General features: G+C 32.3%; 1 protein-coding gene across 1 annotated transcript; it reads right to left on the minus strand.

Moving 5' to 3' along the window:
• Nucleotides 1–2,212: 2,212 nt before the first annotated feature.
• Nucleotides 2,213–26,192, minus strand: LOC123548880 (asparagine--tRNA ligase, cytoplasmic-like). The gene is made up of 15 exons (XM_053545904.1): nt 26,068–26,192; nt 16,418–16,497; nt 14,752–14,817; nt 14,267–14,359; nt 13,528–13,614; nt 13,063–13,212; nt 12,475–12,561; nt 11,981–12,124; nt 10,978–11,133; nt 10,540–10,661; nt 8,251–8,386; nt 7,909–8,022; nt 7,101–7,232; nt 4,291–4,422; nt 2,213–3,344 (listed from the first exon to the last, which is right to left on the minus strand). The coding sequence occupies exons 1-15, from the start codon at nt 26,075–26,077 to the stop codon at nt 3,213–3,215; spliced, it is 1,641 nt and encodes a 546-aa protein (XP_053401879.1). The 5' UTR covers nt 26,078–26,192; the 3' UTR covers nt 2,213–3,212.
• Nucleotides 26,193–27,234: the final 1,042 nt, after the last annotated feature.

Below are 27,234 nucleotides of genomic sequence, written 5' to 3' on the forward strand. Positions count from 1 at the left end.
AAGTCTAAAGCGCGTCTGTTTGCGGATTAGACTGCAATATACATGTAACTTACCTCTGTCAGACAATCAAATAACCCCTTAATGACCTTAAAATATTATGAAAGTGGAGTTGGACAGGGATATGGAACTCAATCCCGCCAAATGTAAAGTTATCCACGTCACAAAAAGGAAACATCCTATACCTCACAATACTACCTGCATAATACACTACTAGAATATGTCACCTCGGCGAAATACATTGGCTTGGATATTTCAAACGATCTCTCGTAGGACGCCCACAGAAATAGGTCAATTAAAAAGGCAAATCAAAACATAGGTTTCCTTCGCAGGAATATAAAGGTTAACTCAAAACCCCTCAAGTCCATGGCATACCAGACCTTCGTCAGAACACAGCTGGAATATAGCTCCAAATTCTGGTCTCTATACACATACTCAAAAAAAGAACACGTATTTTCAGCGTAAAGGAAATGTTAAACATTGGCGCATGTTAGATCTCCAGCGCACTGACTCCCGACTCTCTTTTATGAACTAAATCACAATCCCCATGAAAGATTATCTCATCCCCTTAAAAGGATATCCCGTCATTAACTCCCACTTTCATACAGATTAATCTCTACAACCATTGACTATTAAAATACTCCTTCTTCCCCAGTACTATATATTATCTATTTCTATTCTATAACAAGTTTTACTAATACAAAAACTATGTATTCTGAAAAACTGAAAAAAAGTGTGAATTAGATACAATGATTTTACAGAAACACAAATATCGATATTTTTTTTCAAAAATGCGTAAGGATTTTGTAATAACATATTTTCTGCGTGCATTTGTATTTTCCTTAGTACTTATGAATAAAAGCGCTTTTAATGTATTTCATCAAAGTCAAATGCGGTGTACCACAGCATTATATGCATCAAAATACGATAAAAGGGTAACAACCAGTTCTTAAAATGAAACAAAAACGTTGTAATTAAGGTTATTAAAAATGTAAGTATATATGGAGACATATTTAAATGTAGAGATATATAACGATTAAGGGGATATATGATGCCAAAATTTCATATTTGAAAAATGAAGAGTTACCTCACTGTGTCTATGTAAACACAAAAATTAAACATGTTTGTGTGTATAAACAGTATTGTGTGTTCGGTCGGAAATGACACACGCTTAATAAATGTATAACTAGGCAGTTTGAATTTGTTTTATTTTGTTCTTTAACAACAAAGTCATGTTTGCAAATATTACATACACACAGCGCGAGAATGTGAACAATAGTAGACATCTTACATGCGAGAATGCGGTGTTAATCAACCCGAGTCTGCCATTCTTTTGTATAGTTGCGTTTTGTGCTTCGACAAAAAGATAGTAATTATAACATTAGCAGTCTTTATATAAGTGCTATGTGGCGGCAATACAAAGTCTCTCCGTACTTGGACACGGTCTAGTTATGTAATACTGTCCTTTGGGATCACGGAGTACAATCAATTTTACTCCAGTGAGTTCCACCTAAGCAGATGCCGGGTGTAAGGGGTGTTGCACATCCCGATTAATCCCCATGAACACACTCAGTAAAACTGAATGTGATCTTTCATTTTGTTTGGTCAAGTTCTATGTTTCCAGAGGGTCTTCTTACAACTTTTATTGATTATCACAAGAGCAGACTTTAAATGTGAAGCTGTAAAAATGCTCCCCATGCTTGGACTCAGTGTTGTTATATTTCCTGGTTCTTCTCAATCAAAGAGTGCATTCAATTTTACTATAAAAGAGTTATACTTAAGTCAGTGTTAAGGACGTGAGGAGTGTTTTACATTCAATTACCCCCACTGACAGACTCGGTCAAACCGCACATGCTATTATTTTGTTCGTTTGCATTTTATTCTTCCAGAGGATCTTCTTCCAAATTTATATAATAAAACTGACATAAAATATCTCAATAAGAATTATGTTTCAATAAATTTTCTTTTTTATCTTTCTGATATTGAAAATTGAAAACAACGCACATACATATGTCTTATAATTTTATTCCGTTTCGCAAAAAGGCTATGTGTGATATTTTTTGGCCAAGTTACATCAGTAAACAGTTCTAAAATGTTACGGCTTTTTTAACTTTAACAATATTTTGAACAGAGCAAGAACATGTGGAATATTTAAATCCACGACAAATATTCAGATTTTCTCTTTTTAAGTTTTAACTGTAAATGATTATATGTGACAGCAGTTTTTTTTTCAAGTTCAAATCTATATTCTCTGGCCTTTCTGCTGATGTATAAAAATGATATCATTATATATCTCTGCAATTAAGCAAACCATCAGAAAATCAGGGTTGTAAGCAGTTTTGGTCAGGTTCGATTATCCATTTACTTAAAAAGTACATGTACTTAGAAACCTGGTCCTAAATATTTCATAACTAAGGAAAATTAAATGATTCGAATTAATTTTCTAGACTTAGGGAGTGTTTCAAAATTTATGCAAACGAATATTCATATTGAAATAAAACTATACATATATGCACATGTGACACAGCGGGATATACAAATCACCTACCATAAACATTCTGAAAATCGCTAGGAAACTAATACCTTTTAGACAGCTGGTACAAACAAGGAGATATCTTTGGTTGTTATAAAATCAGATTGTACTTTGCTTGTAAGTGCTATTCTTATAATTATGGAACAATATTTTTTCAATTTGTTGAAGAACTTAGACTATCCTTATTGGCATTTGGACCAGATTATGTATTTGTTCCCACTAAAACAAAGGGCAGATTATTTATTTACTTTAATGTTTAGTCAAAATTATTTATCTGCTTTTCCTTCAGCCCCTTACCTGACTTTCTAATGATCGTCCCATAATTTGCTTTCGTTTGAGGCCTAAATTCCATTTGAATATAACAAAAATATATTTATTACCTAACATTTCAAATCAAATGAAACATGTAACAGTTTTATATTTTGTTCAACAAACGTTAAAGCTATGCACAACATTTTAATTTAGAAAAATGCGCAAAATTATCAGTATGAACCAGTTTTGCAATAGCCTCATGAGCCTTGCTCAATATTCAGCCCTACAACCATCTTATTGAAAGACGCACTTAGCCTATAGAAAGATTACCGGTAAATGAATAAAGACCTGGAAAACTGAAATTGTTCCACGACAATAAAAAAGTAAATTACAGAATACTTTGTTACACTGTTTATATTTTTCTGTCATTTTATGGTTTACACCTTTCAACAAATCTCGGGTAGAGACACACTTCACGAATGTGGTATCTGTTGAGGATCCAGCACAGAAATCTCTCAAGGCCAAGACCATACCCACCATGTGGACATGTTCCAAATTTTCTCTGTAAATATATAATATAGAAATGTAAATTAACTTTCAGAGCCCAGTGATATTATAGTTGACAAAATGTATACTAATTTCACAATCTAAAAAGTCGTGCTATAATTACTGATGTCTTCTTTATTTGGAATATTGAACTGCCGAATATAATACAGAAAAATGGGCTATGAAATACAGAAATAAGAACCTGATGGACGACAATAAAACAAATGTTTTTATTGAGACTTTAAAATACTACAGAAACATATAAGTTATACAAGATATGAACGAAATGCTTTTATATGCCTTATAAACTGTGTGGAATGAAGTGCTCTTAACTACAGAAATCTATACACTATAAAAAATATAAAGAACCAAGTGTTAAAGTTATAAACAATATAGAAAGAAGTGCTCTTACTTAGGTCTTAAAGCTATATTTTGTTAACGATAACCTAAACAAGCAATTTCTTAAAACTACAAAAATGTACATACCTTTTACACTGCTTTTATTTGGGGTATTAAACTAGATTTGTACACCTTATAGACTATTCAAAATTAAGTGCTCCTACTGAAATCAGTTTGTGTTATGATCGACGACATGATTATTAATGTAACATATGCAGAAAAACTCGTGGGCACCATGAGCCCAAAAGTTATTAAAACTATTCATACATTTAATTTTTATTTTTAGTACATGTATTTCGGGTTGTAAAATAATCCAAATAGCTAAAAAAATGACCTATATTCCAGTCTGGCTCCCTGCCCAATAGCATCTGGTTGGTTCTGAGCCAGATATAAAAATGAATCAATGAAAACGTTTTGAGAATTGTCTCTGGATGCAACACTTGGAATCTTAATTGCGACCAGTCTCGAAACTCCTTCATCTAGTTCGTTTTTTCAGAACTAAGTCTTGGCAATGCTACGTTTTTGAGACTGATCATTGAAGTAAGTTTTGAAGTAAATCTCACCTGATCAGTGTACCAGTAGTAGTTTTTAGGGTCAATACCCTCTCGACTGAACCCCTCCATCAACTCGTCATACTGCCATACCCTCATTGACCCACCAACTATCTCACCAACATTTGGAAGCAAGAGGTCCACCTACAAAACATCTATATGCTATTTTCTTTGGTATTTTATACTTACTTATTTTAGATTAAATGTGAAAACGAAGTTACGTAACTGTTACCCCTCGTTCGTTCGAGCCAGCAACAATTTTCTGATTATACACTAGTTCAAACTTTTTTTCCATTGCACATGTTTAATGAACAACTAGTTTCCAATAATCTAAAGTTGCAGGTACAAATTAAATGTTTATGACTATATCTGACACTTTTTGAAGTATGAACTTACTGAATGTCTTTTGATCACATAGTCTCTGTCGTACTATAGTTTAGGGAAAAACGTCAAGTGCTGTGATCATGCACCAAAGAAGATTTAAAGTTACGGACCCTTTCATCTCAAACATTTTCTGCTCACCTGTCACATAGTGACAGGGTGAGCTTTTGTGATCGCCCTTCGTCCGTCGTCCGTCGTCCGTCGTCCGTCCGTCCACAATTTCCTTGTGAACACGATAGAGACCACATTTTGTATTTGATTTTAATCAAACTTGCACTCAACTTGTATGTGCATAATATCTCGGTTCTTTTCGAACACTGGCCAGATCCCATAATAGGTTCCAGAGTTATGGTCCCTTAAAGAGCCAAAATTTGCTATTTTTGGCTTGTGAACACGATAGAGACAACATTTTGCAATCAACTATAATCTAACTTGCACACAACTTGTATTGGCATAATATCTCGGATTCTTTCGAAAACTGGCCAAATCCCATCATGGGTTCTAGAGTTATGGCCCCTTAAAGGGCCAAAATTTGCTATTTTTTGCTTGTGAACACGATTGAGACAACATTTTGCAATCAACTTTAATCAAACTTGCACACAACTTGTATAGGCATAATATCTCAAATCCTTTCGAAATCTGGCCAAATCCCATCATGGGTTCCAGAGTTATGCCCCCTTAAAGGTCCAAAATTTGCTATTTTGGCTTTTGTAGCCATATAGAGACTTCATTTATGGTTTGATTTGATACAAACTTGCAAAATATCTTCAACAGCAATAAATCTTGGATTCCATGATGAATCTGTCAGATCAAATCATAGGTTCTGGAGTTATTTTTTATGGATTTATATCAGTAAGTACTTATAGGACTCATTTGAAATTTCATTATTGTCATTAGTTGGACTCAGACAATCAGGGTAGATACCTATGGACTGATTTTATGTCAAATTACCTCCCTTTATTTCAAATTAAAATGGGTATATCTCCGTAACTAATGAAGATACTGATCTGAAATGTCATGTATGCCATCAGATGGATTGGACAATCAGTAAAGATACATATTGACTGAATTTATGACAAATTACCTCCCTTTATTTTTTATGTAAATGAATATACCTAGCAGCTTCTATTGAGATTGGTTTGAAACATTTTTGATGTCTTACTTGGTAAGAAATTTCTACTTTTTCTTACTTTTCTAATATATTGCTGTAAAGGCTTGTACTCTGTATCTTCTACATGCATATACCAATGCATGGTTACTTCCCCTGATTTTAATAAAAATGGATTTATATCAGTAAGTACTATAGGACTCATTTGAAATTTCATTATTGTCATTAGTTGAACTGAGACAATCAGGGTAGATAACTATGGACTGATTTTTTGTCAAATTACCTCCCTTTGTTTCAAATTAAAATTGGTGTATCTCAGTAACCAATGAAGATACTGATTTGAAATGTCGTTTATGCCATCAGATGGACTCGGACAATCAGGGTAGAAAACTTTGACTGAATTTATGACAAATTACCTCCCTTTATTTTATGTAAATGAATATACCTCAGCAGCATCTAATGAGATTGGTTTTAAATGTTATTTAAGTCTTCCAGGGTAAGGAATAATCATGTTAATACAAAAATGCAGCATTTGAGCCAAGGACCCTCAAACTTGGTATGGAGTTTGGCTATGACTAGTACGTGACCCATAGGTCAAAAGGGACTGTAACAAGAAAATATTTATCCTGATGATATTTAAAGTGTATGCCTATGTGATCTATGTCAAAACTTGATCTTATCATTAAGAGCAATGGTACTCAGGTGAGCGATATAGGGCCATTATGGCTCTCTTGTGTTAAAATCCTGGCTTTGAGATTATCAAACTGAAGACATATCTCGGTATGCAACCTTTTCAAAGGTAAATTTCCAGTCAGATACTGAAACTTTAAGACTGGTCTTCAATCTCAGTTTTATATCCTCAGACCCTACATTTAGACAAAATAGAGACATTACAAACAATTTCTGGACCCGCTTTCACTGATGTGGGTTCGAACCTCACCATTTTCATGTGTGGAAGCCATCCAGCTTGCTTACTGAAGGTCTGTGTTTCTGCCCAGGTGCCCGCCCGTGCTGACATAATGCACGGAGGTGCATGTGGGGTCTTCCTTAACCATCAAAGCTGGAAAATCGCCATATAACTTACAGTTGTGTCGGTACGACGTTAAACCCAACAACAAAAATAAAAAAGAGACACCGCTTACAAGTCCTGGCGCCGATTTCACTGATATTTTGAAAGAAGAAGTTTTTTGGGTCAATGTTTAGAAAAGAGGTGATTGAAACTAAAATTTATGAATATAAAATTCTGAGCTGATGAAACAAAATCACTTTTGAGGTGCATGTTAGTAAAGAAGCAACTCCAGGTTATCACTGTTTGTATGAATTACGTAATTACCGATTCTGTTAGTCTCTTGTCATCCTTGCATCTAGGCATATAGAATGATTTTATTTCTGCCGGGAACTTGCACAGAAATATTGGCTCACCGATGGCATCCGTCATCTTTCTTTCAGGAGCTTCTGGAATGTCCTAAAATTAGTATCAATATTGATGTCTAAAAATCATTAGATAATTTCTGAACCTGTTTCATTAAGATATTAGCAAACAGACGCTACTGTTAAACTTAGATCTTATGTTTGCATTTGTTTAAAGCTAGCATTAATTATACAAAGCTTCGTACGAACAAAGATTCTTCAATTACAAAACCATGGGGTATACGAGTACATAGATTATAAGACGAATAAAGGTAACCTTAATATTTGGCATTTCTACACATCGAAGACATTGTTCGGTTCAGAATAAAAATAACATGTTTTTAAACAAAAGACTTTAACCGCAGCAAAAATCGCATTTTAAACATTTAAATTAATGGTAATTAGAGAGGTGAAGATTTCAAATTCGTACTGATACATGAAAGTGCAGATCTTCATTTATTTGAATAAGCGTCTGATAGGGGAACATTCATAACACAGAAATTAGGTGTACATGTTTCATGTGTATGTGTCAAAACCGACATATCTGAGGTTTAGAACTATTTATTTATTTAAATTCTGGGACAAAATTGTATATTTACTTTTTCTGCCCCACCCCACATCCCACGAGTTTCTAACGGAAGGGACAACTACGGGTAATTTTCAACAGATGCTTATTTGTTCACACTAACGTCTTGATATCTTAACCTCTCCATTAAAATGTTTTTATTTACATCGCCAAATTCGTAAAAAGAGCCATCGTCTTTCTTTATTTCATTTTCTTTCAAATATTTCAAAGCGGCAGTATACTCCATTCTTCTGAAAGGTCTCTTTGGAGGCTTGAAATCCTAGAAATAAGAAAGAAAGGGGTTTTCCTGAAAACTCTCCTAAGAATCATGGAAGTTCTAAAAGCCAATAAGGAACTTGTTTAGTTATTTACTTATTTTAAAGAAGTCTCTACGAAAGTTTAAACGCAGAAGGAGACTTACATTGTATTCAAATATAGGTATATACTCTTTGAAGGACGTATCAATATTAATATACTATTATTTAAGACAGTATGGAATAACACTTACTGGGTTGAGTTCATTAACAATGTAGCCCAGCGGGCATTTCAATATTCTGTCGACAACATCACAGACCAGATCTTCAAGTCTGTCCAGCAGGTCATTAAACGATATGAACGGACATTCTGCTTCAATATGGGTGTATCTGTAATATATATCATGTAGATGTGTGGCTGTATCTGATATGTCATATTTCACTATTTCATCATTAATAAACTTTATATTAACTTTATATTGAATAACTCCTCTCCAAGTTTAAGAGAGCCAAATTTAGTTTGGCTTGGTCGTCGACCCATCCGTTCGTATATCCGTCACAAAGTCGTGTTATCTCTGTATACTCATTGAAAATATTCTAAGATTACTTGACACAAAGATTTGCCATTTTAGCTAGGTCCCTTTAATTTCAAAGTCATATAGGGAGACCAAATGTCATGAAGAAACTACATACAGAATATAACTTTCAGTCAGGTCGGTTCAAGGGCAATGTCGTACGTAGGTAGACATTCTTGTCCACTATGTATCGTTTTACCTCTTGAAGGATTTTTAAATAACTTGGCAACACTTTGCAATAATGAAACAATATGCAGAACGCAACTTTCAGCCATGTTGGTTCAATGTCAAGATGCAGCGTTTCATGTCCACTCCATATCTTTTCAACCCCTGAAAGGATTTTTTAAAAACGAAGGACAGATGTAAACCATTTTGGGACGACGTATAAAACGAAACTTTTAGCCATATCGGTTCAGGGTAAATGTTGTATGGATCAAACATAGAAAGATAATTACTGGTAGTTCAATATATTCTATGTTTTAAATAACTTTGCGTGAATGTTTACTAAACGTCATTACGGTTCAGTGTCAAGGTCGTACGGTGGTATCAATTTTCAAAAGTTACTATTTCTTGCTCGCTCAATATCTTTTTCCCTCCATGAAGGATTTTCAAACAACTTAGCAAAACGTTTGCAGCTCTAAACATAAATAGAAATACACAAATACAAAACAAAACAAAACGCACAAACATATATAAAACATTTAAAGACATAAAGGATAAGACGTTTTTAAATTTGTATATGGAAAGATTACTCAGACAATTTGAAAAAGTGTAGTAAAACGAAATGTTTTTTAACATACTTTGAATATCGGCACCCCTAAGCTTGATTGGGAGTGGATTTTTAAATTTGGTACCAGTAACAGTGTATGTTGATCTTGAAACTTTCTGGATATGTTTAATCAAATATTTGAATTTGAAGGCTATCGAGTTGATACTTATTAGCAGTTAGTTCCAATGTACCATCACTTATCCCATATAACATAATCAAAACGCAAATTTTCTGGCTATTTTCTGCAAAAGGTGGTTGTATTTGAAGGTTTGTCTCATTGCTAAAACATTGCGATAAAGTATATGAAAATTCTGGAATAAATTTGTTCCGATCAGTTAAAAGTTAGACTTCTCGGCGTTATATACTACTCTACCACATATTCTTACTAAAGACAAGCTTATCGCTCTCAGGGAAAACAGGTTTGATTGAGTGAAATGCTTATATTTAGTATGTAATCATGACAGAGCATTTTACTAGTAGTACTCTTGAACACTATATCGACTTGATACGTAGTTTGTTGAATGACCCTTTTCTTTTTTATTTGACAGTATTTTGTTAGGTTTTCCGAAAGGTAATCGTTATTTCCATGAGCAACAACTGCGCATTTTTGTCACTGACTTGCTTTTATATTGCTGTCAGATGCATCACTGCCTTTTACACAATTTCACTCTACCTGGATGTTAGATAAAACACGGATAATTTGTATTGGGCTCATTGGGTTGCAAAAATATATTTCCTAGTGAGCTTCTGGTAAATAAGGTTAACAAAATGGCTATTATTTATTTTAGATTTACATCACTTCATTAATAATGGAACTACTTTTTCTAAACTGTATGACAAGGGAAATGACTTTATTTTTGATATTGTAATTTTTCCTTTTCTTGATGGAGATATATCATGTGTGTTGATGGTACATGCTAAACAATCATTATTTATAGGTTAGTAAAATATATTAAGACACACATACGTATTTAACATGGCAAGTAGTGAAATATCTGTCAATAGTCAGATGCTATGACAATGAAACAAAAAAAAACACTTGGAGATCAAACAGGAGTATAGCTAGCCTACGTCAATAAGAGTACACATTCAATTCAAAATAAATGAGACTGAGTGAATAACTCTGCTCATAATATAGATGTGCTGACTGAGTGTTTATCTGTATAAGCTTTTTTCTGGCAAATGAATTTCAAACATACTCAGCCAAATGTCTCCTAGTCCTTGACTGTTCCGCTCTAAATGAACTTGCTATGCAGAAAACATCGCCCATTGCAGGTAGCGCTGTCTCCAAATATAACTGTGAAGACTGAGTCAAATAAGCCTGAAAGGTTTTGTGTCGATTTGAGCTCGTGAGCTTATATATAAGTATCACGTTTCAAAAACTGATTGTAGTTAAAATACATGTCGTGTTAATGCTGAACATTGTGACGTCAAGCTGAATGGTATTTAAAACTAAATTTCAAGATAATGACATTCAGTGCCTCAGATAGTGCCTGAACTAATGTTAAGAGCACTTTGGGTCTTCTTCCACCGTTAAATCTGGAAGGCGCAATTTCACACTTAATTGTGTGATTTTACGGAAAATCTAACAAAAAGGGGAAAGAAACCAAAAAAAAAACAACAAAAAACCCTCTCACCTCCTCATTGAAAAAGTTTAGTTTAAACAGCGTGGAACCACCTTCTACTTGTGTCTGTACAAGTGTAGGAGCCGTCACCTCGTAGTATCCTCGACTGAAATAATGCTCACGGAAGCAATGCATAGCAGCAGACCTCATCTTTAGTACTTTTGATGTCTAAAAGTAATTGTGAAAATAGTATATATCGGAAATGGTAAACAGACATTAGAAATGTTTACTTCTTGTTCGCATAAACTGTCGTATTCGAAAGTCTTGAAATATTGATTTTATACTTGTGCATATCATTATTGTACTATAATTGTTCCTACTTAATGCTGCTTTTGACAACTTAAGAACTTTCACAACATAAAGAAACAAACAATTCACATATGCCTTTAATTATTCGGCACGTTTATAGTATAATTATGTTTTGTTTTGTTAGATTTAATTACAGTATCCATTTCAGTATTTTCAGTACACATCAAGCTTCTGTGAAATATTTCAACATTTAATGTACTGAATGTAAATATTCTGCCTCTAATTCAAACGCAAAATTTGATTAAAATACTATATATATGAAGATTTGCGTGCTCTAATCATGATTATGTCTAATGTCCAATAAACATATACGTACACTAACTCAATATGTATATAGATTCAAAAGAGTATCTGAGTTTTTTTGGTTCGAATAATATTTATATCTATTTTCCAACAAAATTAAAGACTTTTCCTTCAAAATTATGTCTATTGTGCAAAAAAAACCTATATGAGCCACCTAATTAAAAGGATCTTATCATTATTAACATGGAATAAGGACCTTCAACGATATGTATAATGCCAAAGACAAAAAATATGCAACTCTTTATTAAGTGAGTTTAAATGAGCGTTTGGGTGAAAAATATCGAATATTTGAAGACCTAATAATTATGAATACTGTTCAAGACGACATCCACATGCACCCTTCCATTAGGATGGTTTGAAATGATAATATAGATCAAAATATTTATTATACGAAGCTTTATACGTTTTCTCCTCTTATCATCATATGTCTGTTGTCTAGCTGAACATCTACATGTGCCTCTTCATTCAGTAAGTTGTCAGCCCCTCCTGCAGGCGATGCTCCAATCAGCTCCCAGTAATCAACCGTCATTTCATGGTTCCCTGGTGCCTGAAATACGTGTAACGGTTATGGTACCTTGTACCCAAATAGCAAGTATTTGAATAAGTCTTTTGCTATGGAGTCACTTCAAACAACGTTTCATTACTTCTCACGAATAGACTCAATCCAACCGAGTCTGCTATTATTTTGCTAGGTTGCGTTCTATGTTCCCGAAGGATCTTTTTACAACTTCTATCTTATACCAAAGAGCTATTCAACATAATACTGTTTTTTATGTTAAAGTTTCTTCAAAATCAATATAAAATAAATTGTATTTCAAAAAAAGAAGATAAGACATAATTAGAGCGCTTGCAGAAATCATCAAAATCAGACGACAGTTGAATGTTGAAAGAGCCTACTGTTTTTCCTTCTGGTAATGTCTTGATGACACCATAAACACAAACAGCAGCTTCTGTTGCTAGAGTCAATGCATCGTATGTCTGACACTGAAATAAATGCCAATTATTACGTTTAATCATGATGCTTATTTGGATATCAAAAACTCCCCCATCAATATCGATGTTTTCTGTTCTTTTTCCTTTGTGATTTCAATTAGTTTTTCTTTGTATTTCAAATAAGAGAAAATGTGTCGTCTGAATCAGTCTATAGAAACTACTACACAGTTTTTAAAATATATGAATACTGCAAACATAAACATATTTAAATGAAATTGACACAACATTTCACAAGCAGGTCTTATTTACGGTTGCTCAGCGTCACTGACTGCATATCACATGCAGCTCTTTAGAACTTAGACATGGATTGGGGACATGTCAGGGGTTATATCATTTACGGAAAAATACGTGTTTATTTGACGATGGTTCGCTGGCTCTGCTTTGAATATAGCTGAATTCTTATATTTCTGATTTTTTACCTTTCAAAAGTCAGCAGCTAAGTAGCCCAACATATTAGTCAAAAAGGAATAATCCTGTCTATCAGATACATACCAGTAAATCTGTGAGAACACATTGTAAAACACCTGTACCATCCCTAAGCACGAGAAACATGAGGTTCTTTCCTTGTCTTCTGAGCCGGTGAACCCAACCGTAGATCTTTACGCGAACATCCCTGTAGCTAGCGGAATCTCGTAGTTTAATCTGCCAGACCAAATGCATATGTCAATAGCTGCAGTGAGCTTAGATATTACTACTGTTTAAATGTATTTATGACATCCATATTACCAGCAAGTAATACAAATGAAAATATTAATAAACTTAATTTCGCTTACATTCTAGTATTCTAAAATTTATGCAGAAAAAAAACAGTATAAACTTTTGCTACAGGTTTATATACATACTGTGTTTAATTAAGGGAAATAAAAAACAAATGATTGGGTAATAATAGAGGGTAGATAAGGTTGCTAGAACGGGAAAACTGACAGGGAGACTGGAATGGTTCTTAATGACACTTACTTGCTTAGGAGCTGGAAGACTAGCATCTTCAGAGATGATAATTTTCTTTGCCTCCTCGAGATTCTTTTCTCTGCGCTGGGCGTCAGCCTGTATTGGACATACATTTTCTGTATTTTTGACGTTGGGATCATAAAAACAATCAAGGATAAAGAGTCCATCCAATGTTATTATGTGACAAAGTGTCACGTGTTGCACATTTCATTACCTGCCATGAACAGAATCAGTCAAACCAGATCTGTTATTATCTTGCTTGTTTGTTTTCTATGCTTCAAGAGAATCTTCTTACAGATATAACTGACCTTTATAAAAGAAACCCCGTAAAAAGTCGCCCATTCGCTTGAACTCATTGTTGATTATTTTTTCTGATCCTTTGAGATCATGGAGTCCATTCGATGTTATTTCAATACAGTATCGTTAAAGCCGGTCCTAGAGATAGTTACCTGTCATGTCTCGACCAAACCGAGTCGGATACATTGTGCTTGGTTGTGGTCTATGTTTCGAAAGGAATTTATTGTAGATTTGTAATATTTTTGCACGAATAGTAAAAATTGAAATTTCCAGTTTAGAATGGGTTTACAATTTAAAACTGGTTGATAAAGTAAAGAAACATTGTGAAGTGATTGCTTTTCACTTTAAAACATGTGAATGAAGAGTCTACTAGATGCATGTTTGGAACTGACTGTGAGTATTACTATATATATATATTATATCATCTAGTTAATTAACATATTAGTTTTACATCTTTTTCTTCACTGTCAGTAGGTTTACTCAGCTCCCTCTGCCAGATTTTCTGCCACTTCTTGATCTGCGCCTTTGCAGCTACTTCATACTTCTGTTTATGATAGAAATGATTATTCCGTTAGATAGTAGTGAAAGTTTAAGACAAATAGAATTATTTACATAAACTATACACTCATTCTGTTCATTGACAACAAAATTATCAGATTAACATGAGAATGAATTTATGAAATCGTTAACATGATCATCATTAACAACACGGCAATAATGAATGGTTGAATGGTCAGGACTACAATTAAGGCTCACAATGTATTCAATCTACTGATCTATATTGTTGACGTTTGCCATGATGCGTCTGATCTTCTCGATACTTTAGTTAAATTTGTATTAAATAATTTCAATACAGTTGTTATAACAGCCCAAGGCTTTCTTCAGTCATAACAAGTATATGTGATGTTGAATTGTTACTACTCTAAAACTACTTACAGTTCCCTCTTCTTTTCCATCCACATAAATAGTTGGAAATGGTTCTTTAGCAGCAAGTCTCATAGCCTTCAATTATCATAACATTAAGTAATAAGTAAGATACAAGTTATCACTGCAAATGTGCAGCTACATAACATTACATAAGGGCTTTAAGAACAAGATTTGTAACGTGCAAGATAGCAATGTCCAAATACAAATGTATTATGATATGCAACGGATACAAGAAGGGATGCATACTTTGTAACTACTTTTTTATTATTCACAAAATATAATTTTATTTCATTATGGCTCTCACGACGCATGTGTGCAGTAGGGCGTAGCCATTTTAATCAATTTGTTTATTTATTTATTTATTTGGGTTTTACGGCGCACCAACACAGTATAGGTTATATGGCGCCAAACAGGACTACAAATTTTGGTTTCACATCTCATTTACACTGAAATAAAAATCAAATCTGATCAAACATGGATGGTGCAGATCAAGTTTGTTGAACAATTTTAACAAACTGCAGAAAGGTTTTTCTACTTTTGAACCCTGCAGGCCACTTTGTGCAATCAAAATGAATCATAAGAACAAATCTGTAAAGGTTCAGTGCAAAGACTATTCTGATCTATTTTGGTGAACATACGTGGTTCATGAGAAAAAATCGCTTGAAGGTGTTTTCAGTTTTAGGCATGGCTGCTCCATAGCGCAGTCAAAGAAATGTGTTTGAACAAACTTTAGAGAGATATATGCAATGATGTTCTTTCCAAAGTTGATGAACATCCTTGCAGCTATGAAAGAGAAGAAGACTCTTTATTTGTTTTCTATTTTTGGCTCAAGCGACCCCTAAATGTAGTCATGGGAAACCATTGAACAATCTTGAGAAAGGTCCGTGGATGTTACATGCCAATTTAGTTGGAGTTTGAGAAGGAGCTATCAAGCAGCTCATAGGAAGTACCAACCTAATGGTTTTCCTATGTTTAGCTCCTGTGGCCCTTGAATGCAGTTAGGCGGAACCATTTGAACAAACTCAGAGAATGCTATAGACCAGATTTAGTGAATATAATCAAGCGGTTTATAAGAAGTCATTTACATCTCTTTTTCTATATTTATCTCTTGTGGCCTCTATATGAAGTCAACCAAGACCATTTGTACAAACTTGAAGGAATTTCAAGTTAAAATACTACAGATCAAGTTTGGTGTAATTATAACAAGTAGTTGCTGAGGAGAATAAAATTAAATAGTGGATGATCGGACAATCGACGCCCGATCATCCACTTATACTAACAGCTCAGCCTGAACCTGTGCTTCTGGTGAGCTATTGAAGAAGTCTACATCTCCAAAACAGTTGTACAAAAATAAGTCAAAGATTTCATCCAGAGGAAAAATGTGGAAAATCAATGTTTTTATTGTACTCCATTGAAAAAGCACTGTATCCAAGTATCCCAGATGAATTTTTAACTGTAGAAAAAAAGCCAGCCCGACGTACCACCTACTTGGAAAATATAGACTTCGATGAACTATGTACTTATTTGTATTTAAGTTTAGTCTATATTATACACACTCATATGAAGAAATATATATTTGAATATAGTTTATTTTAAATTATATTTGTACAACTATCTGATGTATTAATTAACTGAAATTAGTCTGCCTGTAGATTACCGCGTAATAATTATTTACCTGAAGCACCGTTTTAAAAGGCCTGGCTGCACTTCCTTCTCCGGTCTCGTCTGAGCCAACGCTCTCCGATGTGTAAATTTCTACAGTAATATTTCATAACATTACAATATAATAATATTTAACACGGATTGCTGAAACAATTTGTATTTATATTAGATAACATGATATTGTTGTGCAGCTGAAAATCAGTATAATTCTTTTACAAAACAGAAATCTAAAAAAAATGTATACTATGAAACTTCTGTAAGTCTAAAAGTGCATAAAATCTACCAAAAATGTAAAACATCGAAATATGTTCAAGTCACACTACTTTCAATCTTTCATGTTTTGATAACAGATGTCAAAAATTATCATATATACTTTGACATGTCATAGCATTTTTTCTTCTTTGTTTAGTCAGAATGGGTTAAATGGCTTTTGATTATTGAAGTAATTAGATCAAATTAAGCTGTCATGAGCTATTAGACTTTATGCCTGCTTAAATGGCTAGGTGACGATTATTGTTAAGTAACATTAAATGCCTATGTTGCTATGTCACCCTTTTTTCTACTTATATTCTGATTTGTTATTTTCTTGTTTTAGTTACAAAATGATTTCAGTTTTATTGGTCAATGAAAAATATACCATTCTGAGATTTACTAAAGAGAGAAAGTCAGGAAGGTGAATAGATTTGGATTTCCAAGTGCCAAGTGATAACATTGTGGATCTCCACTAGAAAATAATTTGATACAGTATTAAATATATGTACTTTAGTTGTTAATATGAAGGACTTCTTATTCATTACGTTGTGTGGTTCTCGACTGAGAAAGTAACATTAACGCTAGTAAACGTAAGCGCTAATACACACATGATAGTAATGGACCAACTTCAGTCTTCCTTTATTTCGAATTTATTTCAAAGGAAGTGATATGGAAAATCGGGTGCATAACCTCCACAAAAGTAGAAGTATTTTAAATTAGAGAGGGCGATACATTTTACCGTGTCTCCAAACCATCCTGTTTCTATTGATATGTAGGGACTATTTTGCTTTGTATGTTATTTCTTTTCCCCTAGTTTTTGAAATCATGGACATTGTGAAATAGCAGATATTGACAAACGTAGGTACGTGTTGTTGTCTTCGAATGTTCATGTTTCTCTTGATATGTAGAACTTTTTTATTTTGCTTTGTAAGACTTTTTACTTGTTGACATCGTGGACATTGTTTATGTATTCCTTCATAAATTTTGAACATTCATTTTTGTACTAAATGTTCTGACAAGATAAGAAGCTAGGTTTGAATAATTATTGAAGTAAACTGGTAAAAAATAGATGAATGTTACAAGTTACTAAACAAATAAGCCACATATCAAGTAATAAAATAATAATAATAATAATAATAATAATAAAACTATAAGGTATTACAGTCGAAATATATATACTGTAAATGACTGGAAATATATTGAATTTATTAATGATGTCAATGTCGAAATATATAAACTGTATATGAGTCGGAAACATTTGAACATTTACTTTTGAAAGTGATACTGGTTATTTTGATTGATTAATCTGTTAAGGAATATCGGACTTTAAAGACGTTTTGATATTGCCTGTACATGTGTATTGATGTTCTTTTTGTATTGTAGGTCAAAATGAATAGACTATGGTTATGTCGAAATATATAAACTGTTTATGAGTCGGAAACGTTTGAACATTTACTATTGCCAATGATACTGTTATTGATTGATTAATCAGTTAAGGAATACCGGACTTTAAAGACGTTTTGATGTTGCTTGTACATGTGTATTGATGTTGTTTTCGTATTGTAGGTTAAAATGAATAGACCATGTTTTTTCACACTTTTTAAGGAAATAAAACATGTCTAGTGATTGTTTAAAGGGTAAGGAATACCAGGTTATATAATCGTTTTGATATTGCTTGTACATACATGTATGTATATATTTTTATAGGTTAGAATGAATATACTAGATTTATTCACACATTTATAGAAAATCAAACGTGGCTGCTTTAATTTTAGAAGTTAAGATGATCGCAACTCATCATGCTTGTAACTATATGATCGTATATTTTGAATACAATAATCTAAACTAATTTTATCGCGATAGATTATATAATAATGTTCTATAGTTATTTCTGTAGATACAAACATTTACTTACTTGAATAAAATTCTTATACTTTCGAATTTTAATCAAAATCACAATTTGTAAATCATCTGAAAATTTTCTTAAAGTGAAAGGAAATACTTTTTTTATGTTGGCTTTTTAGACAGTAGATAAATAACGACACGTCTCGGTCTTTATGGAAAATGTTATGTCCTTTTTATCAGAAGTAACTACCTGAACACCTTTTTTTTCTTGACGAAGCAAACACTGTCGATATTATTGATATGTTGTTATGTTACTTTTATCAAAGGTACTAGTATTAAGTTATTATCCTAGTACCAATATTGTAGCGTTCGTCTATTCTGAGCAAGGCGGATAGCATACTGATTTAGATGTACTAATACAGTAACAAAGTCTTCAAGTAGTTTATATACAATTACACATGTAGTATTAACTAAAATAATCTAGAGTGCCAAATTGATATTGTAAAAGAAAAACGAATAAAACATGTTTATATGCAGTCTGATTGATTATTTATATATCATTGCCATGCACTTTTCGTACCATCTTTATTCTCTATATTCTCTTTTCTAGTCTCTTCTAGTCACAGGGAACATGTTCTTTTATAACATGGTTAACTATCATTGCGCAAATTACGATTCTGTCCTTTCAACGCATATAATAAAATGAATATGAGTTTTGGTACTTTTAATGTCAAGGGTTTAGCTTCTAAAGAGAAAAGGTTGCAAATATTTGAATGGCTTAATCAAAACAAATACTCGTTCACTTTTTTAGCAAGAAATTCATTGTACAGTACACGATTATGAGGAATGGAAAAAACAATGGAAAGGCGATCTTTTTATCAGTGGAAATAAATCAAACAGTGCCGGAATCGGCATTTTTATTAACAAAGATGTATCATATCGATTGATTTCATATAAAGAATATATTCAAGGTCGATTACAGTCCTTATAGATAGAAGTCCAAGGTAAAACGTTATTTTTAATCAATGTTTACGGTCCCAACAAGGACAACAGCTATTTTCTTGATTTTACTTGAAAATATTCTAAACGAACACTCAGATGAAACATTTATTATAGGCGGAGATTTTAACACAATTATTAATGCAGAAATGGATAAACTAAATGGAAATATTGATGCAGTCAAAACCTCTTCAAAGAAAATAAAAGAAATGATGGAAACTAACGATATATATGACATCTGGAGGATAAAAAATTCAAACAATAAAAAGTATACTTGGCATTCAAACCATAACCCACCGATATTTTGCCGGCTTGATTTTTTTCTTATTTCATCCAACTTGATAAACTATACTAACCAATGTTTGATAAAACCGGGGTTTAAATCGGATCACTCGCTTGTATTACTTAAACTTGATTTGAATTCGACGGAAAGCGGCAAGGGATTTTTTAAAATAAACAACTCTATTTTGTTAAATGCAGAATATCAGGATAAAATTAGAAAGGCAATAAAGGAAATTGCAAGCATAAATAAAAACGCTTATCCAAATGTACTTTGGGAGTTAATTAAAGGAACTATACGTAATGAATCAATTCGTTTCTCAACACGCCTGAAAAAGTCAAAAAATGAAAATGAATCCAAAGTTCGAAATAATATAGAATATCTGGAAAAACAACTAACTTTAAACCCAAACAATACACAAATAAAAGAACAATTAAACATAGAAAAAGAAACACTAAACGAACTTGTTAAAGAACAAATAAAAGGTATTTTATTAAGGTCACAAGCTGATTGGATTGAAGGTGCTGAAAAAAACACTAAATATTTTGCAAAACTTGTACAGAAAATGGCAGAAATCAGGACAATACATCAGTCAAGAATTAACGATAATGACACAACAGATGACAATAAAGCCATTCTTAAACACATAAAAGATTTCTATGGTGAGCTTTACAAAAGAAACGGTAGTTTGGAAACCAATCATCACTTTTTTGAAAATGATTACAGAACGCTATCTGAAGAGCAGTGTCGGCTAACTAGTGGTCCTGTAACAGAATATGAATGCGCTTTAGCTTTAAAAGAAATGAAAAATAACAAAAGCCCTGGATCAGATGGTATATCAGTAGAGTTTTTAAAACTCTTTTGAACAGATATAAAATCGTATTTAATTGAGTCTTTTAACTATTCTTATATTAATGGTCATCTAACCGAACTGCAAACGCAAAATATTATTACCCTGTTACCAAAAAAGGATAAAGACCTTCTTTCAATTAATAATTGGAGACCAATATCGTTACTTAATGTAGACTATAAAATTTCGGCAAAAGTAATAGCTAACAGAATTAAAAAAGTACTTCATGATATAGTAAATAGACAACAAACTGGATTCATAAAAGGAGGGTACATTGGTGAAAATATTAGAATTTTGATTGAAGCAATCAACAATGTGTACGAAATAGATGATCCTGGTCTCATATTTTTGGCAGATTTTCAAAAGGCATTTGACAGCCTCGATCATAACTTCATGTTTGAGTGTTTGAGAAAGTTTAATTTCAGTGAGTCAATTATAAATTGGGTTAAATTATTTTACAGTGAAGCCAAAGGATGTGTATTAAATAATGGTTACTACTCAGAATTTTGTCACCTTATTTATTTATTTTATGTATAGAGTACCTTTCAAATGATATAGAAAGAATCCAGACATTAAGGGCATAAATGTAAACAATAAGTCAATTAAACAGACATTATTTGCAGATGATGCAAGTTTTGTGCTAGACGGCAGCAATAAATCACTCGAAACATTAGTACAAACTCTTGACAAATTTGAAAAAGTCTCCGGACTAAAACTAAATAAAGACAAATGTACTGTGTTGCGCATTGGCTCTTTAAAAGATACAAATATAATTTACAAACATTTTGAAACATTCAAGTGGACTTCAACACAGGCTACAACATTAGGTATAACATTTTGCAATAATTTTAAAGAAATGCACAATCTTAATACAATGCCAAAGTTGCTAGAATTTAAAAAAAGTCTTGAAAGGTTGGAGAAAATGGAATTTATCACTAATTGGAAAAATCACTGTTCTCAAAACATTTGCACTCCCGAAACTAATTTATCCGTTAACCGTTTTAGATAACCCACCAGCAGATACTGTAAAGACAATAAACAGTGCCATGTATGACTTTGTCTGGGATTCAAAGCCTGATAAAATATCTAGAAATATACTTATACAAGATTATCCAGATGGTGGCTTAAAAATGACTGACATTAATTGAAACATTACTAGATGCTTTGAAAATAAGTTGGGTTAAAAGAATACTTAATGATAATAGCAACATGAATTTAATCTATGAACATGAACTAAAAAAATACGGAAACAATCTATTTTTTAATTGCAATATCAACGAACTCGATGCTAAAAAACTTAAAATAAAATCAACCTTCCTAAAGCAAATCATTATAGCTTGGTCAAAATGAACTATAAAGAAGTAAAGGATAATATTTCAAAGGAGTTGTTATGGAATAATTCAAAAATAAAAGACAGTGATAGTAAAACTCTATTTTATGCTAAATTATTTGAGAAAGGGATACAGTTTGTAGAACATTTATATGATTTTAGAAATAGAAAGTTTCACACTTTCAATGAATTAAAAATATTGTTCAACCTTGATAATAGTGATTACTTCAAATACTTCCAAATAGTTAAAAGTATATCAGGAAAATGGAAATCTCTTCTTAAAAATGAAAACATAGTATATGAAAGGCCTAAATATTTTGTAGAAAATATTAAGGAGAATACCAAACTGTGTAAACTTGCGTACAACATATTAATTCAAAAGAAGAAACCATCTACATTCAAATACCAAACAAAATGGGGTCAGATTATACCCAATAGTATACATAATTGGACATCTAGTCTCTGCGATTTTTGCAATACGAACACTGATCGATAAAACGTATGTTTTGGGATTGCCAAATTATTCAAAGCTTCTCGACAGATGTTAAGAATTATATGCAGGCTAAACTGTCACGCAATATAGAGCTTAATTTCGATTCAGTTTCGTCTTGCAATGTCCTTGATAAAAAAGAAAATAATAGCCTAATCTCCAACTTCGTTATTCTTTTGGCTAAATATTTTATTTTTAAAAACAAATGCAATAAAAGCATACCTGAAATACATAGTTTTAAACAGTATGTGCAAAACCGAAGACGACTTGAAGAAATTATTGCTTTGAAAAAAGACAACTACACATTTGCAATGAAAAATGGATTAAATTTATTTAAACAAGATTTGAACATGTTTTCCCATGCACTTTATCTCACAAAATATCTCTATTTCTTCTCTCTTTTTACTGTATCTTTCAACAGTTTAGTACACTTTCTTCCTTTCCATTAAAATTTCTCTATAAAACACAGAAGAAATGTGAGAAAGGAAATTGTAATATATATATAACTAATTCATTGTTATATGTTTCTATATAAGTTTAGAAATGTTATGTACTTGTATTACTTGTTTTATATACTTTTGTGGAATAAAAATGGAAAAAGAAGAAAGTAACATTAAAATATAAAAAGGAACATTGTGTTAGTGATTGATTTCACAAATATGTAGTGCCAGCGACTACGTCATTACACGTGGCGGTGAGCAGTGGTCTTCCCACGCACGACCTCTCAATTTAGCAAGCGAGATATTCAAATTCTCCAGAGAAAACAGCAATGATTATCCTAAGTGGATTACCATTCAGAATTTCTGCGTCATGTGGGAAATGTGGACTTTATCATGGTAACAAAAAGGAGATGTGTTGTGCAAAAAAAGCGAGATGAAACGAATGTAACAAAATTGGACATTTTGCACGAGTTTGTCTTCTTCCAGAGCCAGGCAAAAGTCAGAAATAATGATAGAAAATAGAAAGTGATAAAGAACGCATAACAGCATTTATTAATCGCAAGACAGCAGAATGTACGTTACCATTCTACAATGAAGAAGATGCATTCATTCAACACAATATAACGAACAACGCTGTAAGTAGAATTTCTCTTACAGAATTTCAGAAGTTGAAATCATCAATTGATTCTTTGACTAAAACCAATAACGGTATGAAATCAGAGAATGTGTTTCTCATTTTGAAAAATCAAAAGCTTAATGTCTTTAATGAAAACTTGCAGAATGATCTTTCCAATTATATATCAGAAATAAGGGATCTGTGAGAAACATCTGCTTGTGAAATCAACTCACTAAAAGAAAAGTTAAATGTCGCATCTCCAAAACTTGTGAAAATGGAAACTTAAGAAACAGAATGATGATTATGAAACACTGCGACTTATGTACAACGAGAAAGCTAATCAAGTACTGATTATTGAGTCATCAAGAACAACCAAATAGATGATCTTAAAACTGAAAACAACAGTTTGAAAAATGAACTTGCGCAGCTTAAAAAACAAACAAAAAATCAGCCTCAAAAGAAGAAATCAAATCAGCGTATTCAGCATGTACATAATGACAAACCCACATCGTGATTCTCGGATGCCCGGTGGAGAGTGTGGTTCCCCAATGCACAAAGAGGAATCCTATCGCGGACGAGACCAAGGACAGAGAGGCCAGTGCCGGCAAAATGAACGCTTCTGAAACCTCATAAGCTGTTTACAAAATTAAAACAGTAACATAAATGCATTATTTAGAGGATGGTGCTTATGCTTTTCAGCTCATTCAGTGCTTAATATTTACAATGCATTTCTGTAAAGCTGGCTTAATGTAAACAATATTTGATTTTGTTAACTGGCATTCATATGTTTATGCAATGTGCACTGGGCTAGGCAATCGTCATAGCCATATTTCATAGGAGTGGGATAATGTAGAAGTGTTGTGCAGCTGAAAATCAGTATAATACTTTTACCCAAAAAAAAATGAATAGAAATATATAAGAAGTTTCAACACAGAAATTTAATAACTTCTATATGTCTAAAAAGTCCCAATCTACAAAATATAAAATATCAAAATTATTTCAGTTGCAATTTTTTCAATTCTTTCATGCTTTTATAACAGATTTTAAAAATATTATTATTAAACATTGACATACTATAGCATTAATTTCTTCTTTGTTCAGTCAGAATGTGTTAAATGGTATTTTTTTTTATTTAAGTGATTATGTCAAGTTAGGTCGTCTTGATTTATTTAGCTATAAGACTTTATGACTGATAAATGGCTAGATGATGATTGTGGTTAAGAAACATTAAATAACATGTTGCTATGTTACCGTATTTTCTACTTAAAATCTGATTGTTTATTTTGTTGTTATAGTTACAAAACGATTTCAGTTTTCATGATTGGTAAAAAAAACCCACCATTTTGAGATTTGGTAAAGATAGAAAGTCAGGACGGTAAATAGATTTGGATTTCCATAATGACATTGTTGTTCTCCACTAGAAAGTAATTCGATACTGTTTAAAATATATGTACTTTAGTTGTTAATATCACGAACGTTGTGTGGTTCTCCACTGAGAAAGTAACATTAAAAGTATAGAAAGGAATATTTTGTCCGTGGTGATTGATTTCACAGACAGGTTGTGCCAGCTATTACAGCATAACCCGATCCCTTAGAAAAAAATTACAAAAGAAAAACATAAACAGAAAAAAAGCATAAAAACGAAAAAGAAAATACGAAAAGAAAAACTCACACTCGTCGTATACAATTTCTTAAATTCGTTTCCCATTAAAAGTACTTTCAATTGAGAGTTACGCAATAAAATTTTATTTCTACATTAAAAATCAGACACATAATATCATGTTGACGTTGACTAACATGCACAGCCTCGCATTTTATTAAAATTGTTTTAAATTCCATTTGAAAAGACACTCATGTAATATCAGTTATTTGTAATTAGAGATATCATTAAATACACTATTTTAAAATATCGCGAAATACATTACATGATATTGTAAAATCAAGTAACGATGTCACAAAAATGAATTTTTAGGATATCACAAAATAAGATGTTGGACATCAATACGAATATTTTTCATACCCTTAAACGATATCATTAATTCATTTTAGGATATCTGAAAATACATTTGATGATATCAACAAATAGTTTAAATGATATCTCAAAATATATTTGATTTTATGGTACTCAAAATTAGATTGATGGATATGAATAATTCATATAATAAATAATGAATAAACAGTAAAACGCACCCCGTTATATTACTATTAGGTTGTTTACACTTCAGCTACACGTTTACCTTAACTAAAATGTTCTGTCTAAATCTGAAGTAAATTGTATTAGAAATATGTCTAAATATTTTTTTAATCTGTGCGTACATCAGCATGTTTCAGTTATCAAAACGAAAGGGTGGAATCAAATTAATCTGCCGGAAAGGTCATTTTGAGCTCCTTCCATTAATAGTGAAAAACATTTATTATCAATATGATAAATTGCAAATATCTTAAGGTACCTAACAAGTCAGGTAAAATCAAATTTGAACTATGTTGAGTACAAAAAAAGTGTATAAGAAATAAAAATAAATTTTAGAAATATATCCAAAAACATGATATTAAAAAATTACCTGAAGACATCCTTTGGTCCAAAGCGAATGATGAAATAAACGGCTATTTGTTTACAAGGACGTTCAAGGCTATATGCACATAAAACAAGGCGCTTATCAGTGAACCGAAAGTAAAGGTTTTACCTTAAGCAATTGAAAAGGAAGTCAACTTTACAAAATTTTAGAAAGCAGTTTGTGTGAGTTTGGTCGAGGTCGGCCCCCATTAAATGCAAAATAAATGAATTACAAGGAGAAGGATGGGGAAGGGATGCGAGACTGGTTTACCGGGCATAATAGTCTAGAAATACAATTAAACCACGCAAAGCTTTTGCTTGCCACAAAAATATATCCGAAATACAATTGGGGTTACTGACCAAACGTGGCAGAAAATAGAGACAGAAGGAATTATTATATTTTTGAAACTTATTTTGACATTTTTTATCCGAAACAGCTACACAAAAGGTAATTTTGGGATACACTCCGTGGCGATAAAGCACTAGTTAGTTTTTACATGCCAACAAGAATGCAGTTCAACATTATTGTAGTTGCATCAAAGTCACACGTATTCATAATAGATTCATGCATCAGTTTTATATTATCTATATTAATGGTTTATTTATGGCGGCTGGAGAAAAAGATAAAAGAAAATGTTATTGTGCTATGTTTTATGTTTTGATTGATAATTCTGCATCGGGATGCCTTTTGGGGGAACAATTTTAAACTTCAAGCAATTTCGGAAGCAAACTATTACTTATAAAAATAGAGAGGGCATACAAAACGGTTAGAGAAATCTTATTATAGCTTACAAAGATAACGTTATTAAATTTGAAAGCTGACAGAAATCAGAAATATCTTTATTACATTATTTTCAGAGTGACCGCATTTTTTGTTGAAAGCTTGATTGAAAGCATATGAATATGTTTACCCAGTTTAAGTTCGATTGATGTTTACATGAAAACGAACATCACCAAATGATATGGAGAAAACGTTGCTTTACGAAAATGATATAAGACATATATATCTTTCTGCAAACATATGCCATCTGCTTGTCAAAAAGGGACCTATAAAAAGGTGTCTTATAACATATCATGGGTTTCCAAAGGGATTATAAATGTAAAGCAGTAAACAGTTCCAATGCTGCATGCTGCATGCTGCCGTATAAAAATACTAAATAAGGTCTTAAATCGT

This window comes from Mercenaria mercenaria, chromosome 6, assembly GCF_021730395.1.
Source record: "Mercenaria mercenaria strain notata chromosome 6, MADL_Memer_1, whole genome shotgun sequence".
Lineage (NCBI taxonomy): Eukaryota > Metazoa > Mollusca > Bivalvia > Venerida > Veneridae > Mercenaria > Mercenaria mercenaria.